At 42.0% G+C, this 16,162-nt stretch overlaps 1 protein-coding gene across 3 annotated transcripts in view; it reads left to right on the top strand.

Moving 5' to 3' along the window:
- Window positions 1-16,162, top strand: part of EXOC4 (exocyst complex component 4) — a 628,131-nt gene that overhangs the window by 89,797 nt on the left and 522,172 nt on the right. For all 3 annotated transcript variants that reach the window (XM_038752201.1, XM_038752203.1, XM_038752202.1), the window contains one exon: window positions 5,251-5,425. In XM_038752201.1, coding sequence (XP_038608129.1) covers window positions 5,251-5,425 — 175 coding nt within the window. The remainder of the gene's footprint in view (window positions 1-5,250; window positions 5,426-16,162) is intronic.

A 16,162-nucleotide genomic window follows, 5' to 3' on the forward strand; every position in this document is an offset into this window, starting at 1 on the left:
TGCTGGGAATCAGGAAGGTCTTCAGTGCAATTTAGATGAGTAGTTAGTTCGAATCAAAGCAAGCGAGGAAGCAAGCAAATTTAGCCGCAGTGATTATGATTCCATTTGATTAAATCTCCACTTTTGATTACACGTGTCAGCGAGAACATGTTTTAAATAAAGCATACCATCCTTTACTGTATTCAGAGCTTTCTGTTTCTTTCTTTTTATTGACTCCTATTTGGCCAAGTCAATACAGGGAGTTGATATTATTATATTCTGTTGCCAACTTGTACTTCCCAAGCGCTTAGTCTTTCTTTTTATTGACTCTTATTTTGCCAAGTCAGTACAGGGAGTTGATGATATTATATTCTGTTGCCAACTTGTACTTCCCAGTGCTCTGCACACAGTAAGCGCTCAATAAATACGATTGAATGAATGAATGAATATTAGAAAATTCCACACTCCGTTGATGATTTCTGGTGGCCTCAATTCAAGTACCAAGCCACCTTAGTGCATCGAGTCATGCCTTTTCACTGTTCAGAGCGGAAAATCCGCCTCAGGTCCTATCACCCTGAGACCGTGTTCTTACTGGTTATCGTGGCAGAGTAACGCCCCGACTCAAATTGACACATTGCCCGAGCATCCTTTTTGGTATTGGAAATGCTTGTTTGGCTTGGGTCACTTGAGCCAAAAAGAAAGCTACATGGCTGTCTTGAAGTTCCTCTCGTTTTGCTGCTTGGTGCCCCTGCTGTGAACAGGTTGGACAACTTCATTGTCGAACAATGACAGAAGTAGGCAAGGTCTTTAGGGGACGGCGTCGAATCCAGAGATTCTGACTGTAGGATAGAGTGTTTTGTTGCACGTCTTGGGGCTGAGTTCTGTTTCCAGTGCTTGTCACTGGTTTGTCATACGACCTTGGGAAAGATGACTCCATCTCTTTTTGGCTTCATTTCCTCATCTGTAAAATAAAGATGTTGTAAGGATTGATGAGATGTTTTATAAGTGCCTTGAGGCTTTGGGAAGAAAAGTGCTATGTAAAAAAACTCAGTTGTTGTGAAGTCATTGATTTATGATGGGACGGTTTTTTCATTCAAAGAGAAAAGAGAGATAAAAGTTCAATGAAAACTAAATTTGACCTTCCCTATATTTTTCTATTAAAAATATTCAAGGGGGAAAAAAAAACCAGGGAAAGGATGTGGTATCTAGGAAAGCATAACAGCAAGATACATTTTAAGAAGAAATCATTAAACTTTTTTTGGAGTGACTCTAAAATGAAGTCATCAGATCCAGCCTCCTCCTTTCAGGCCCTTGAGTTGTTTTTTCATCACCCCTGGGGGATAGATGTTCAGTTTATTCGTCACTTAACTAGGGAAATAAAATACTATAATTTGTCTGGGTCATTCATCTCACTGATCACAACTCTCACAATCAGGAACATTTTCTCCTGTCTTACTTAAAATAGGCTTCTTAAATTTTAAGTTCAGCTCCCCTTGTTCCCTTCCGAGTGGAGATGGGGAACAGTTGGCTTACTGCCTCCACACAGTAACCCTCTGATGCCTAATATAGCCTTAAAGCTATTGTCCTCACAGGTAAAGAGCTTTCTCCATTTTTAGTATTCCAAATCATCCCCCTCATGTATATATGAGACTTGATAGTTACAAGCAGGTCCATTGTGAAATGAAAAAAAAACTATAGGAACCTTCCAAGACTTGCACTGAAGTCTGGTGTTCAGCCGTAGGGAAAGGCACTATTAAAAGAGCCTTGGTTCCTGCCTTGAGCCATTAAAGGGGAAATGCAAACTCTGAAATTAAGGCTTTGGTGCTCATTTAGGTGAACTAAACTGCTTTTACCTCGTGAGCGTCTTTGCTTCGGGACCAAGTGAGGCACATTCTTGGCTGCTGCAAAGCTGTTTCCCTCCCGCTGATTAATTCAAGGTCCCCTGGATGTTAAGTTTAGGTTTGGGTGATCTTGTCTCACCTTTAAAGATGGCCCATTTTTCATAGCTTGCTGAATTTGCTTCACGTCCTGAACGGTTTAACATTTTGCAAATTACAGAGGCGCGTTAAAATGTCTTCCTTTCCTGTCGGTCAGCCTCCAGTCCGTGTCAGCGGAGAATCAATCAATCAATCAATCGTATTTATTGAGCGCTTACTGTGTGCAGAGCACTGTACTAAGCGCTTGGGAAGTACAAGTTGGCAACATATAGAAGGTACGGAGACCATTCTGGAAGGGGGTGGGATCAGAGGTAACAAGTGGATCATCACACGCATTAATCTGAAAACTCTACTAGGGCCATCAGTCAATCAATCAGTAGTATTTTTGAGTGCTTTCTATGTGCAGAGCACTCTGTTAAGTGCTTGGGAGAGTACAGTACAACAGAATTAGCAGATACGTTCCCTGCCCATAATGAACTTACAGTCTAGAGGGGGAGACAGGAATTAATATAAATATATAATTTATGATTCAAAATGTAAAGGCATGTACAGACGTACTGTGGGCTTCTCCTTGAGGCTGTTCTAGGAGAAGTAGTTTATCCATTTCTTCTCTGATTTTCCCCCGGTCCCTTTGGCCAAATAGATTTAGTAGTTATTTAAATAGGTATGTGCTACCGTTGTTGTGTCTCAAATTTCTGAATCTTTTCGTAAATAGGGCAACTTTAATAAGACAGGTTCTATACAAAGGGTCATTAAAGCGAAGGTGGTGACCATCTGTGGCCAATCAACAATAAGAATAAACTGCCGGAAACTTTTGTCAAGATATTAGGATGAATTTCTTGATGATGGTTATTTGACACTGAAGTGGCCATTGGAACAATCTAATTTGTACCTGGTCCACTGGCTTTAACCTGATAAAACCCATTTTCCAATGCTTTAATCATCATCTTTGTTCTCTTCTAAACCCTTCTTATGTCCTCCATGCTCCTCATGTTGTCAAACTGGACGGGACACTCTAATAAAGATCTGATCAAGTAGTATAAACTGCCGCTTCCTACAAGCCATAATTCTATTTAAGCATTCTAGAATTACATTATTTTTGAACAATATGACCGAACTGCTGTTTTACATTTGGCTCTGGTCCACGGACCCTTTTTTTTCTTTTCCAGAAAATCAGTTACTCGCCATCTCATTTATGGGTGCCTTGATTTTCGTCCCTCATATCACTCTGTTTTAAGGAACCAGGTATCTTACATATGCAGGTTAATTTAAATTGCAATGCTACCCTCCAGGGTAGAGATCACCCACCTCTCTCACCCCCGTTCGCCAACATAATGAATTTGTTCTCTATTTCATCTTCCAGGTTGTTGCCGAAAACGTTAAATCAGGTGTGCAAATCAGTGCCTGCCCAAGGTCTAAAAGTAATCAGGCAGCAGGACTGATCACAACTTAATATATTTTAACTCTTCCTTCAGTTATGTTTTTGTTAAAATTTCAAGGGAATAGGTGGGTTTGGTAAACTGAGCGCCCTTGCTGTAGCAGGTGGTTGCTTTTTTTTTTTTTTTGCAGTAGTATTTAAGTGCCTACTATATGTCAAACACTCTACCAAGCGCTGGGGTAGATACATGTTGAATTCTCTTCTCCGTATGATTTGAGGAACTGTAAATGAAGGCTTAAAGGAGACCACTAGTATTTTGGGACCATTGTAAATGCAGTGGATACGTGACCTGGTTCCTGGGTTCAAATAAGTATATTTGCAACAGTCAAGGATGTTTTAAATAGCATGAAGGCCAGGGACATCTTCTGAAGACCGTCTGCCGGGTTGAGACTCGATGCCAGCATCCCACTGTCTCCAGGGAAGGGAGAGCAGTCCTGGTTGAATGTGGTTATGTGTGCATATTGAACAGTAAGGGATGAGGATATTCATATCATCGGATAGGGTAGAGTGATCCCTGTCCTTACACACTGTACAAATTTATGTACTTCCATTTCTTACGTGGAAATGCATACATAGATTGAACTCATTATTAATTTTCATTGAGTCTGTAAATTAAAAAAAAATCAAATATGGTCAGTCAGTATCTTATCACAAGATAGTTATGGGCTATTTCAACGGTACATTAATTACAGTAATTGGGCAGGAAAGAAGTCATAGGAACAGATAATGCGTTGCACATTTTGATGAGATTATAGTGTGTAACCTTCTGTGTATGACAGTAAAACCTTCTTAATTGACCCTACTTGGGGAGATCCTTTCTTATTTCTAGCTCTTTCATGTTGTCTCCAAAAGTCTTAAGCTTATGATCAGAGTTCCCAATTTATTCAGAAATACTCTAATAACTCTAGTCGTGTAGTCTATGAGTATAAATGGAGTCTAGCACATAATTTGAACAGGATAAAAGGCAGATAACTAGAAGAGACTGACGTCAAATTCAGCCCGCAGCACCCAGCTTTAATTTGTTACTGTCGTAGCTCATTCCTGGGTCTCAGTGTGTTTTTGGGCAAAATGAGATTTGTCCTATGGGTTTCTTCACTCCCTGACTCTGAGTGAGGTAATGTACCGGGTTTTTTGTTTTTGTTTCTGTTTTGTTTTTTGAAGAACCATAAATAATTCCGGGTGACTAGGACACTGGAGCAGTATTTGGCAGAATTCTCAGTAGCAGTTAATATTCTCCAGAAGTTCCTAGCATGCAGTCAGGATAATTAGCACTCTTTGACTTATTGAATTGTTAATTCCAGCCACCATAGCTATTCTTTAATATGTTTAATATGCATTAGGCACTTGCAAAAGTAGTATTTAAGTGCTTACCATGTGCAACCCTCTGTACTAAGAAAACACAGGTGGCAATTAAATACTGTCTCTGTCCCTCTTGGGCCTCCAAGCACTCCTTGACTGCTCCAAAAATGTCTGTGGTTGAATTTTTTGCGGTATTTAGCATTTACTATGTGTCAAAAGCTGTTCCGACCACTGGGGTAGATACAGGTTAATTAGGTTGGACGCAGTCCCCGTCCTGCATGGGGTTTGCAGTCTCAGTAAGAGAGAGAACAGGCGAACTGAGGCACAGAGAAGTTAAGTGACCGGCTCAAGGTCACACAGCAAGCAAAGGGGGGAGCTGGGATTAGAACCCAGGTCCTCGGACTGTCCGGCCCACACCGACTGATCTGGCAGGGTCTGGCCTATCCTGAAGAATCCTGAACTTTTTGGAAAGAAAGGTTCTGTGTAAATATGGGGTGCTTTTTAATGTTGCAATTTTGGAGAGCTTCTTTCTGTTGGTCATACAGATTTGTGCTTCACTGAAATAGAATGCAATCCTTTTTTGTTGTTGCCGTCTAGATTACTCCTAGAGCTGCTGGAGCTTCTCTTTGACAAGTTCAACGCTGTGGCCGCTGCTCACTCAGGGGTTCTGGGCCATCTCCAGCAGACTGTGGCTTCCCTCCCAAATCAGCATGAAGAGATCAAGTTATATGACATGGCAGATGTGTGGGTGAAAATACAGGATGTCTTGCAGGTAAGGCCCTTGGTGAAGGATGGGTACTTGCTTCAGAAGGGTAACTTAGAATAGACCTGTGTCACGAATGGGCTTGGAAAGTGTCGCATTTGAATAATAATAATAATAATGGCATTTGTTAAGTGCTTACTATATGCCAAGCACTGTTCTGAGCGCTGGGGGGAGATGCAAGGTAATCAGGTTGTCCCATGTGGGGCTCCCAGTCTTAATCCCCATTTTACGGATGAGGTAACTGAGGCAAAGAGAAGTTAAGTGACTTGCCCAAAGTCACACAGCTGACAAGTGACAGAGCTGGGATTAGAACCCATGACATCTGACTCCCAAGCCCGGGCTCTTTCCACTGAGCCATGCTGCTTCTCTTTGAATGAGATGGAGCTGCCCTCAAGAACCTGACAACCAAAGACCAGGTTGTTTCTATAAGCATTTGAGAAGGTGTGTCAGTGATCATTTAGGTTATTAAAACTAGTTATAGCAGGGTTCATCCACTCTTTTAGCACAACACCAAGCCCCCGCTCTAGACTGTAAGCTCATTGTGGGCAGGGAATGTGACTGCTTACTGTTGTATTTTACACTCCCAAGTGCTTAGTACAGTACTCTGCACACAGTAAGCATTCAGTAAATATGATTGAAAGAGTGAAAGGAGGCAGTGCCCATTGCTGCCACTGGCAGACTTAAAGGACAGGCTGGATGGAGGAAAGAATAATAATAATAGTAAGCATTTCATTCATTCATTCAATCGTATTTATTGAGCGCTTACTGTGTGCAGAGCACTGTACTAAGCGCTTGGGAAGTACAAGTTGGCAACATATAGAGACGGTCCCTCCCCGACAGCGGGCTCACAGTCTTGAAGGGAGAGAGACAGACAACAAAACAAAACATATTAGCAAAATAAAATAAATAGAATGAATATGTACAAGTAAAATAAATTAATAGAGTAATAAATATGTACAAACATATATACATATATACAGGTGCTGTGGGGAAGGGAAGGAGGTAAGATGGGGGGGATGGAGAAGGCGGGGGAGAGGAAGGAGGGGGCTCAGTCTGGGAAGGCCTCCTGGAGGAGGTGAGCTCTCAGTAAGGCTTTGAAGGGAGGAAGAGAGCTAGCTTGGCGGATGTGGGGAGGGAGGGCATTCTGGGCTGGGGGATGACGTGGGCCGGGGGTCGACAGCAGGACAGGCGAGAACGAGGCCCGGTGAGGAGGTTAGGTGCGGCAGAGGAGCAGAGGGTGCGGGCTGGGCTGGAGAAGGAAAGAAGGGAGGTGAGGTAGGAGGGGGCGAGGTGATGGACAGCCTTGAAGCCCAGAGCGAGGAGTTTTTGCCTGATGCGTAGGTTGATTGGTAGCCACTGGAGATTTTTGAGGAGGGGAGTAACATGCCCAGAGCGTTTCTGCACAAAGACGATCCGGGCAGCGGCGTGAAGTATAGATTGAAGTGGGGAGGGACAGGAGGATGGGAGATCAGAGAGGAGGCTGATGCAGTAATCCAGTCGGGATAGGGTGAGAGATTGAACGAGTAGGGTAGCGGTTTGGATGGAGAGGAAAGGGCGGATTTTGGCGATGTTGCGGAGGTGAGACCGGCAGGTTTTGGTGACGGATTGGATGTGAGGGGTGAACGAGAGAGCGGAGTCGAGGATGACACCAAGGTTGCGGACTTGTGAGACGGGAAGGATGGTAGTGCCGTCAACAGTAATGGGGAAAGTCAGGGAGAGGGCAGGGTTTGGGAAGGAAGATAAGGAGTGCTTAAGTGCTTACTATGTGCAAAGCACTGTTCTAAGTACTGGGGAGGATGCAAGGTGATTAGGTTGTCCCATGTGGGGCTCACAGTCTTTATCCCCATTTTACAGATGATGTAACTGAGGCCCAGAGAAGTTGTGACTTGCCCAAGTCACACAGCTGAAAAGCGGCAGAGCAGGGATTTGAAACCATTAATTGGGCCTGGGGAAATGATGGAAGGGTTTCCTGGAAATTGCTTCCAGTGTTTACTTATCCAGCTCTTGATAACTTCACATCACGGAATCTTATCCGTACATTCACTGGAATGGCAATCACTCTTTAGCTAGGAATGTCATTTCATTGCTCGCTTGTGCCTTTCTTTTATTAAGGACAGTGCATACTTTTTGGTTATTACAGACCCATGGCTAACATAGTAAGAAAAAAAACTGGACAGATGAGTTTCAGCCTTTAATTTGTCTAAATAATGGGTCATATTCTTCAAGGATAATATGACATCTTTATTTGCTACTTAGAGACTGCCTTTGGAATGCTGGGGTTACATTTTGGACATAACTGCCAATGAGCTGTATCCAACCTGGCTAGTAAAAAAACCTAACAAACATGATTAAGGGGCAGAATAAAGAAGATTGATGTAACTAAAGAGTGACTTGGTCAGCCAGCAACTAATATGAGGGGAGATTGAGTATAAAATGGTTTAAAGATGTAAATATCTGGAAATGGGATTACTAGAATGACAAATCAGAGAATAAATAGGAGTTAATAAATTAAATCAACATAGAAAGTTTAGGCTTCCTGTCAGGAGAAAGCTTTGTGGCAAATATAAAATTATAGAATAATCTCCAGGAAAATGGTTTAAATCCCATTGCTGAGATTTAAAATATGACAGAATCTTGGGGAGTGCATTCTGAGGTATAATTATCTGAAACTTTTAGGGTGATGAACTCTTGATCTGATTCAAGTCTATGATTTGTTAATATGTACACTTAAAACCAAGGGTGAAAGAGATGGAAGCCACTATTCACAGATGACTCGTCTGGTGGATACCTATGGATTTAATGGACCGTTAGGCTAAGAATCTGCAGTCCACCAACTTCACTGAGAAACCTAAAAAGTGTAATCTTTGCTTTTGTGGTTTTAGATGCATGTTTGGTGAGCTTTTAATGCAAAATATTTAGATATGAAGCCCAAAATGACAGAACATAGATAAGAATGTTGTGTTTTGGGTTTCTAGGTCCTGATCAATTCAGTAGAAGATAGCAGAAGTGAAAGTCCATTATTATTGTTGACACTGGTTAAATGCATCCTTTATGCAAAGCACTGAGAAGAGGTAACTTTAATATGGCTCCTGGCCCACAGAGGATTCATAATCTAAAAGACTCGCTGACTAGGACAGATAAACTGAAAAGAAAAGAACAAGCAACTTTTAAAAAAGGAAAACCAAACCCTCCTAAGAGCAAGAAAAGCTGGAAGGCGTTCTCACGGCTCCAGGATAAAACGGTCACCTGCTTCCCAACATCCAGAGTTCTGGAAGGGAAGGCTCCTATCTACCCTGCTCCCATGGAGCAGATAGGTGTTTTTTCTTGGGATATCAGGGGGAAAGTGAGGGGAGTTGAGGGAGGCAGGGAGCCTCAGTGCTCTCAAGAGCGGCCCGGTGGACCCTGGAGCCTCAGTAGCTCGGACCTCGAGACCGATGGCTGCAGAGATTGGAGTGTTAAAAGCACAGATGGCAATGTCACCTTGAATTACCACACAGGTATTTCCAAGGATTTATTGATATAGGAAGAAAATTCAATAGATTAAACAGTCCTGGTTGAGGGGACGAGACATGGAAATCAAATTCTTTGTCCAATTCTGAGTTTAATAGGTAGAATTCCAGACACCACCCATTCGGAGTCATAGCCTTCATTCAAGTCTTTATGTTTGGCGACGCCATCTTTTGTCCAAGAATACTGGCCTTGTGACCTAGTTGTCAAAAAATACTCATGATCCCTGAATATTGGAAATTTGATTTTCCAAGTTAACCCGTTGCCAAGGACTCAATGATGTAACTCCTTTCCTGACTGGCTTGGAAATTCTGCTTGTAGCAAAGAATCAGGCTCTTGGCCGGGGCAGCGGTGGGAGGGAGGGAGAGAGAGAGAAAGAGAGTGTCTGTCCCCATCCGTTCATCCTATCTCAATGAACCTATCTCCAGAATCAGTCCAAAGAACTAATTAGTGGAGTGCTTGGAATGAGGCAGTCTCTTTCATTCATTCAATCGTATTTATTGAGCGCTTACTGTGTGCAGAGCACTGTACTAAGCACTTGGGAAGTACAAGTTGGCAACATATAGAGACGGTCCCTACCCAACAATGGGCTCGCGGTCTAGAAGGGGGAGACAGACAACAGAACAAAGCATATTAACAAAATAAAATAAATAGAATAGTAAATATGTACAAGTAAAATAGAGTAATAAATATGTACAAACATATATACAGGTGCTGTGGGGAAGGAAAGGAGGTAAGGCAGGGGGGAGGGGGAGGAGGGAATGTTTGAATGTTTATCAGAGCAGTTCATTGTTGTGCTAACTTGTTTATGGTAAACCCATGGTCCTTCTTCTCTTTTCTGAAGCATCTGAAGTTTTCCAAATAAATGTCAATCTCAGCACTTCCTTTCAGATTATACATTGTTCACCAATTCTTAATATTGATTGCCTCAGCTTCTGCCTTGAGCATGCTACCCCACAGATATGGCAAATACTTCTTCCCTAACTAGGATACCTTAAATCACTGGTGTGGGATAATGAGCGATAATCTATCATGACTTGAAAGAGTCAATGCGTCTCAAAAAGTGGCTAATTTGCACTTTGTACTTGGATCGTTTTCTTGGAAAGTGGTAACGCTGAATATTGGTTTGAGGAGGGATTTTTAACATTTATTAGGAAAAGTAGAGAATGATATTGTGGATACATCAGCACAGCTCACATCCCAGCGTGACACTGATATTGAAAATGCTTGTTCAGTATTGTTTGAGTTAGTGCCCTTGACACTGCTTATTTTTTGATTTGATGCCAAGATGGGGTCTGATCTGGAGGATGGCATGCCAGGTTTGATAGAACTGTGCTATCAAAGCCATTTCAGCGTCTCTCTGCAGTTCACACTTTGGCAAGAGTCTTTTTTGTTGTGAATTTTCACTTGGAGTTTTACGCGTATTACCAATTTAGTTCCGTAATCTGGCAGTTGGCGGAATACTCTTCTGGGTAGCATAATTACTTCTGAACTAAATATTTGATTGAGACGAACAATAAGACACCTGCAGTTAAATATGTAGCAACTTTGATAAGTGTGACAGGATAACATGATTAATGGAGTTAGAGGCTTTTGGGGCAGAATTAAGATGTTTGCTTGAATCTTTCCTTCTGAAGACCTCGAGCGGGCTGAACTCGAGAAAGAAAAATTCCCCAAATGGTGTGTACCGCTTCTTCACGATTTTCAGCGGGAGTCTTTTCATCGTGGCACTTCAGTTTTCTGTGTCCTCCCTGACAGAAGGAATTCATCCTTTGACTAGAAGGCTCATTTGTCTCCTGTTCATGTGAGAAGGTAGGCAGCTACGTGACAAGGCTACAACCAGAGCCTCCACAGGGTCTCATATCTTACTCTTGGTGTCAACCCCGAGACCGCACCCTGTCACACTCCTTTTTCAAGTTAAGGCTCCCTTGGAAATGGTGATAATAGAAGTACATGGTGTAATCTCCCGCGCAGCAGGACTTTCTGAAATGTCACCTCCTTGGTGGCAAGTCTGTTATCCTTCCAGAAGCATACTTGCAGTGTGTGCAAACTGTGCTCTAACTCTTGTCACTATTGTTCGTTTTCTGTTGGTTTCACCCATCTCACCCACTAGACTGCAAGCTTTTCTAGGGCAGGGTCTCTGTCTTTTACATCTCAGCTTCTCAGTGCATCGCAGAGCTCTGCACACAGGTGGTGAGATGGATGATATGAAACAGTTGCACTTGAAAACCTAAAGCAGCCCACTTTGCCTGTTGAATCGTGTCAGACAAGATGGTGGAAGGATCATTTTCTTCAGGTTTCAGGTTATTGAGGCCTGAAAAATAGACAAATGTAGAGATGGAGTTGTATTATGTCAGACTGCATTATAGCTGCTTTGGGGCTCAGGTAGATGAAGAAATGGTTTAGAAATTGAGCTTGTGAATTTCATTCCCTTCCCTCTATTGTGGCTGCATTACTTCATCTATAGGTTACATCCCCAAGATGCAAAAATGGTGAAGCAATTACACCCAATTCCCCTATACATTGGGGTTATGCTTGTGCAGAACTTTGCATTAAAGATAGCTTTCCTTCTAGTACTCTGTGTGTCCTATGCCACTAAATTGCACCTGACTGTTTCTTCTAACACTCTGCTGCCCTGAATCCAGACAGGCTTGCTTTGTTGGAAGAATGCTCCCTAATGGTTCTGTTGCGTTCCAGTCAAACGCACAGTGAAAGCATGAGGTCCAGCAGAACTGAGTGGAGAGAAATGTATTTTTCGGTGGTGAAAATAGCCGCACAATTGAGACCCTGCTGTTAAAGTAGAATCTGTAAAGCAATGAATGCTATTTGTCTGTACTGTGGAGGAGTTTCAGTGGAACCAGTTAAAGTTACTTTTCCAACTCTACCCTCCGGTTAGGAGGAAGTCAGAGATTTTGAAGGAAAGCTAAATATTCAGTGGATATGAACTCAAAGTATCGTGGGTCTGATAAGCAACTGGAACAGGGAGAAAATTCCTTTTCTTTTCTGCTGGTGTTACTGGTTTATGTGACTCCTTCCATTCTTTTGGATGGAGCCTGGTCCATGGGACTTTGCACTTGGATTTGAACACTTGATTCACCCCTCCCTCAGCCCCACAGCCCTTAGGTATGTATCTGTAATTTATTTATTCATATTCATGACTGTCCTCCCCTCTAGACTGTAAGCTCGGAGTGTGTTCACCAACTCCATTGTATTGTACTCTCCCAAGTGCTTAGTACAGTGCTCTGCACACAGTAAGCGCTCAATAACATTGATTGATTTCAGTATCCTCCATCAAAGGATGGTTGCTGAACTGTTCCTTCAGGTTACTTTTCATACTGATTCGTGATTTAAGAAGTATCAAGGTTTTTAGAGTTGGTTTCCTCGCATCTTCCAAGGCTCAATTCTTTCCCCAATTTCAATGATGTCACCTTAGATTTCCAGCCCGTGACTCTTCAACTGGGTGACCGTTAAATTGGAGATGTCATTTCACCTGAGGGGTGGCTAAGCTTGAGCGGTGGCAGAGGTGCTTCCTCCCAACATAGTATGTTTTGCGATGCTAGGGGCTGGAAGGTGCTCTAGAAATGTACTGTCATGATCATAACTCCGGTGCCGCTGTGCTAACATCATTGATGATTCTTGTGCATAATCAAAGAATTAAACAAAAAAGTCATATTAATTTTCAGCTCCATTAGAGATGCAGGAAAAAAAAGCTGTTTGCCAAATGGAAAAGGCCTAAATTGGTAAGGGAAAGAAATTTTAATTTCAAGCTTCATGAGAATATTACAAATAATGGAGCATAAAAAACGCAACAAGGAAGTGCTTGACAGTGTCCTTTGAAAGTCCAACGAAGACAAAACAAAATGAAGGAACACAAGGGACCCAGAAGGGTACGAAATTAAAACTGCTGTAATTGTATTAGGTTAGGGTAGTAAATGACGGCTAAAAACATCTTTTTGAGGAAGAGCAGCTGCGCTTCAGTAATTAGTATCATTTTGTCATAGTTACCGAGTTTTTTCATCTGTAGTCAGTCAAACTGCACTGCCTTCAGGATTTTCTCTGTAGGAGCTGTTGAAAAGGAGAAAGTTCTATTCTTCCTAACGGGAGATGGGCTCAGACCACTTCCAGTGAGATGTAAAGGTAGTGAGTAGACTGGAAGCAAAGGACATCTTAGCTGTAACGTATTCTTGTAACCTTCCTGGTTCACACATGTAAACACCATTCCGTGATTGTGGGTGAGAGCTGAAAATGAGACATCAGAGCTCATCGTCTGGAGTCATTAATCAGAAGGAATGGAAAAGGAGAGATGAGAAAGTGCATGCAATTAGGAGCAATACCCTTATTTAAACAAGTTCCATCAGTTACCAGTAGTCACTTACCAGCTATGCCTCTAGTGTTTTGTTATGATTTTTTTCTCCTCCATGCCTTTTTATCCAGGCAAACTTGGATTAGATAGACTAAGAATAGTTCTGCATTCATAGAGAGAGTTAATAGGACCAATATGGGGGCTTCGACGGGCCAGGTTTCTTCACATTGAGTTTTTGTGGGACTGGCTGTGCAAGCTGTTTGATGCATTGCTGAAGAATGCATATATTGAAAACAGCGTCTTCAGAAGAGGAAGAGGAAAAGGCCATATGCTCACCATGCTTATGCCCTAGAGGATAATCTGACAGTGAATCACATGGAATTTGTCATGATAAAGCTTATTAATGCTAAAGATGTGCCGACAAGTCACGGAAAACTGGAAAAGTTTCTGTTCAGAGACATTATGTTCCCCTTCAGACAGATTCTGTTTTTCCTCCCTTTGTTATTGCTGTGGATATTTGCTTAATTTTATATTTTTGTTATCTGGATTTAGCCTTTTCCTTACCTGGCCTCAGAGGTTCCCATGGTAACTTGGTGTGAGGTCAAAAATGAAGAGTTGCTTATGTGGGGTTTGTAATAGGTAACAACTTTTATGAATTTTATTTTATCTTATTTATTTTATTTGTACATATTTATTCTATTTATTTTATTTTGTTAATATGTTTTGTTTTGTTGTCCGTCTCCCCCTTCTAGACTGTGAACCCACTGTTGGGTAGGGACCGTCTCTATATGTTGCCAACTTGTACTTCCCAAGCGCTTAGTACAGTGCTCTGCTCACAGTAAGTGCTCAATAAATACGATTGAATGAATGAATATAAAGTATGATCAATATCATCCCCCAAACATTATCTCAACACTCTTTGTTGGGATTACTTGGGCACTTTTACAGTTCATAGTGAAGAACTTAGAAGTAGCATTTTGATGCTGTAGAGAACAGGGTCAAAGTAATATCCAAAGGGGGTTGCAAGCAAAATTTTGGCTTGTGTAGATCTCACCTTCGGAGGAGTCCAGAGCCTCGATTTGTCCCAGAGTTTTTGCATTCCTCCGTATTGGCCCGTATGACCCGTGCCACCCTATAAACACTGCCCCGAGGGCAGCTCGGTGAATCAATCAATCAGTCGTATTTATTGAGCGCTTACTATGTGCAGAGCACTGTACTAAGCGCTTGGGAAGTACAAAGTGGCAACACATAGAGACAGTCCCTACCCAACAGTGGGCTCACAGTCTAAAAGGGGGAGACAGAGAACAGAACCAAACATACCAACAAAATAAAATAAATAGGAAAGAAATGTACAAGCAAAATAAATAAATAAATAAATAGAGTAATAAATATGTACAACCATATATACATATATACAGGTGCTGTGGGGAAGGGAAGCTCGGGGCTGAAATTTGAAAAACGTATGCTCTTTTAAACTGTGAGCCCACTGTTGGGTAGGGACTGTCTCTATATGTTGCCAACTTGTACTTCCCAAGCACTTAGTACAGTGCTCTGCACACAGTAAGCGCTCAATAAATGCGATTGATTAATTGTGTATGGTATTGTTCCAGTACTGGACATGGGACAGACCTGCTGGAAACTGTCCTCTCTGATAGAAAAGAAGATGACCAGCCAACCTCACCATGGTCTCCGATCGCTTTAATTTTGGATTTGGAATGCCCTGTGTTTTGGAGGTCAAGCATGTTCGAAAAATCCCCTTTATAAAGGCATCTTAAGGGCATAGGAACAATCCAGTAGCAACTGGACTAGTGGCATACTAGAGTTCTGCATATATGTTTGGTTTTGTTCTCTGTCTCCCCTTTTTAGATTGTGAGCCCACTGTTGGGTAGGGACTGTCTCTAGATGTTGCCAATTTGTACTTCCCAAGCGCTTAGTACAGTGCTCTGCACATAGTTAGCACTCAATAAATACGATTGATTGATTGATTGATATATAAAGTAACGATTAGATCTGGCAACCACATGGCTAGACCAGCGAGCCACAGAGTGTCATCCTTGTCTGGGAAGGAGAGAGTACAGAGAGTCTTGGGCATCTCAGTTGGGGCGCAGTACCAAAAAATATGCCTTTTCTCGCAGGTACCATCACCCAATCATCCTTCCCTCCTCCCTCCACATCTCTACTACTTCATGAACCCCATTGCTATCCCCTTCCCCGCAGTGTTTCTAGGAAATATAAATCAGGGTAGGATTAGGAGGCAGGGAGCCTTTCATTTCACAGTGTAGTTTAAGCCCGCTGTCTTTTATCATCTCGTAATCTAGTTATGGTCTTGACAGTTCCCTTATTTATCAGGGTTTTTTTTTTTCCCCCCTCCCAGCACTGTAACCTTCTGTTTCCTCCTTTTAGCTTTGGGAAGTGCTAATTTTTAGATTAAAGCATTCCTCTTCACAGTACAATCATTCAGGTTATGTTGAAAGTTGCATCACTTTTCATCAGCTTATAGCTCAACAGTAATAATTCATTGTGGCTGAAATCTGGCATGTGGAATCTCAGCATGAGAGATTAGGATGTTTTTCTACCAGAAGAAAAGAGTGTTTTGGGTTTTTGTGATGGGCAAGAACTGAAAAAAAAAACACCCAACTTTTCGAAGTCAGTACTCTGTAAACCTTCTAGAATTGATGAGTTGGGAAATGGTATATAATTACATGATGGTTTGTAATTGTCTTGATACATGTGAGGAATAAGGGCAAATAACTAGTCCAAAGGCTAGAATCTAAACACATATTAGGGTGTTTTTTTTTCCCACTATTTGCACTGTGATGCAAATATACTGCATTTGCAAACTTGGCTGCCTGCAGCATTTTCTCAGCCTGCAAAAATGCCCTTACTTGCATGCGATTTTTTTTTACCTCCTTTATTAGGGTGCCCTAGCCTCATTA

This window comes from Tachyglossus aculeatus, chromosome 10 (assembly GCF_015852505.1).
Source record: "Tachyglossus aculeatus isolate mTacAcu1 chromosome 10, mTacAcu1.pri, whole genome shotgun sequence".
In the NCBI taxonomy this organism is placed as follows: domain Eukaryota; kingdom Metazoa; phylum Chordata; class Mammalia; order Monotremata; family Tachyglossidae; genus Tachyglossus; species Tachyglossus aculeatus.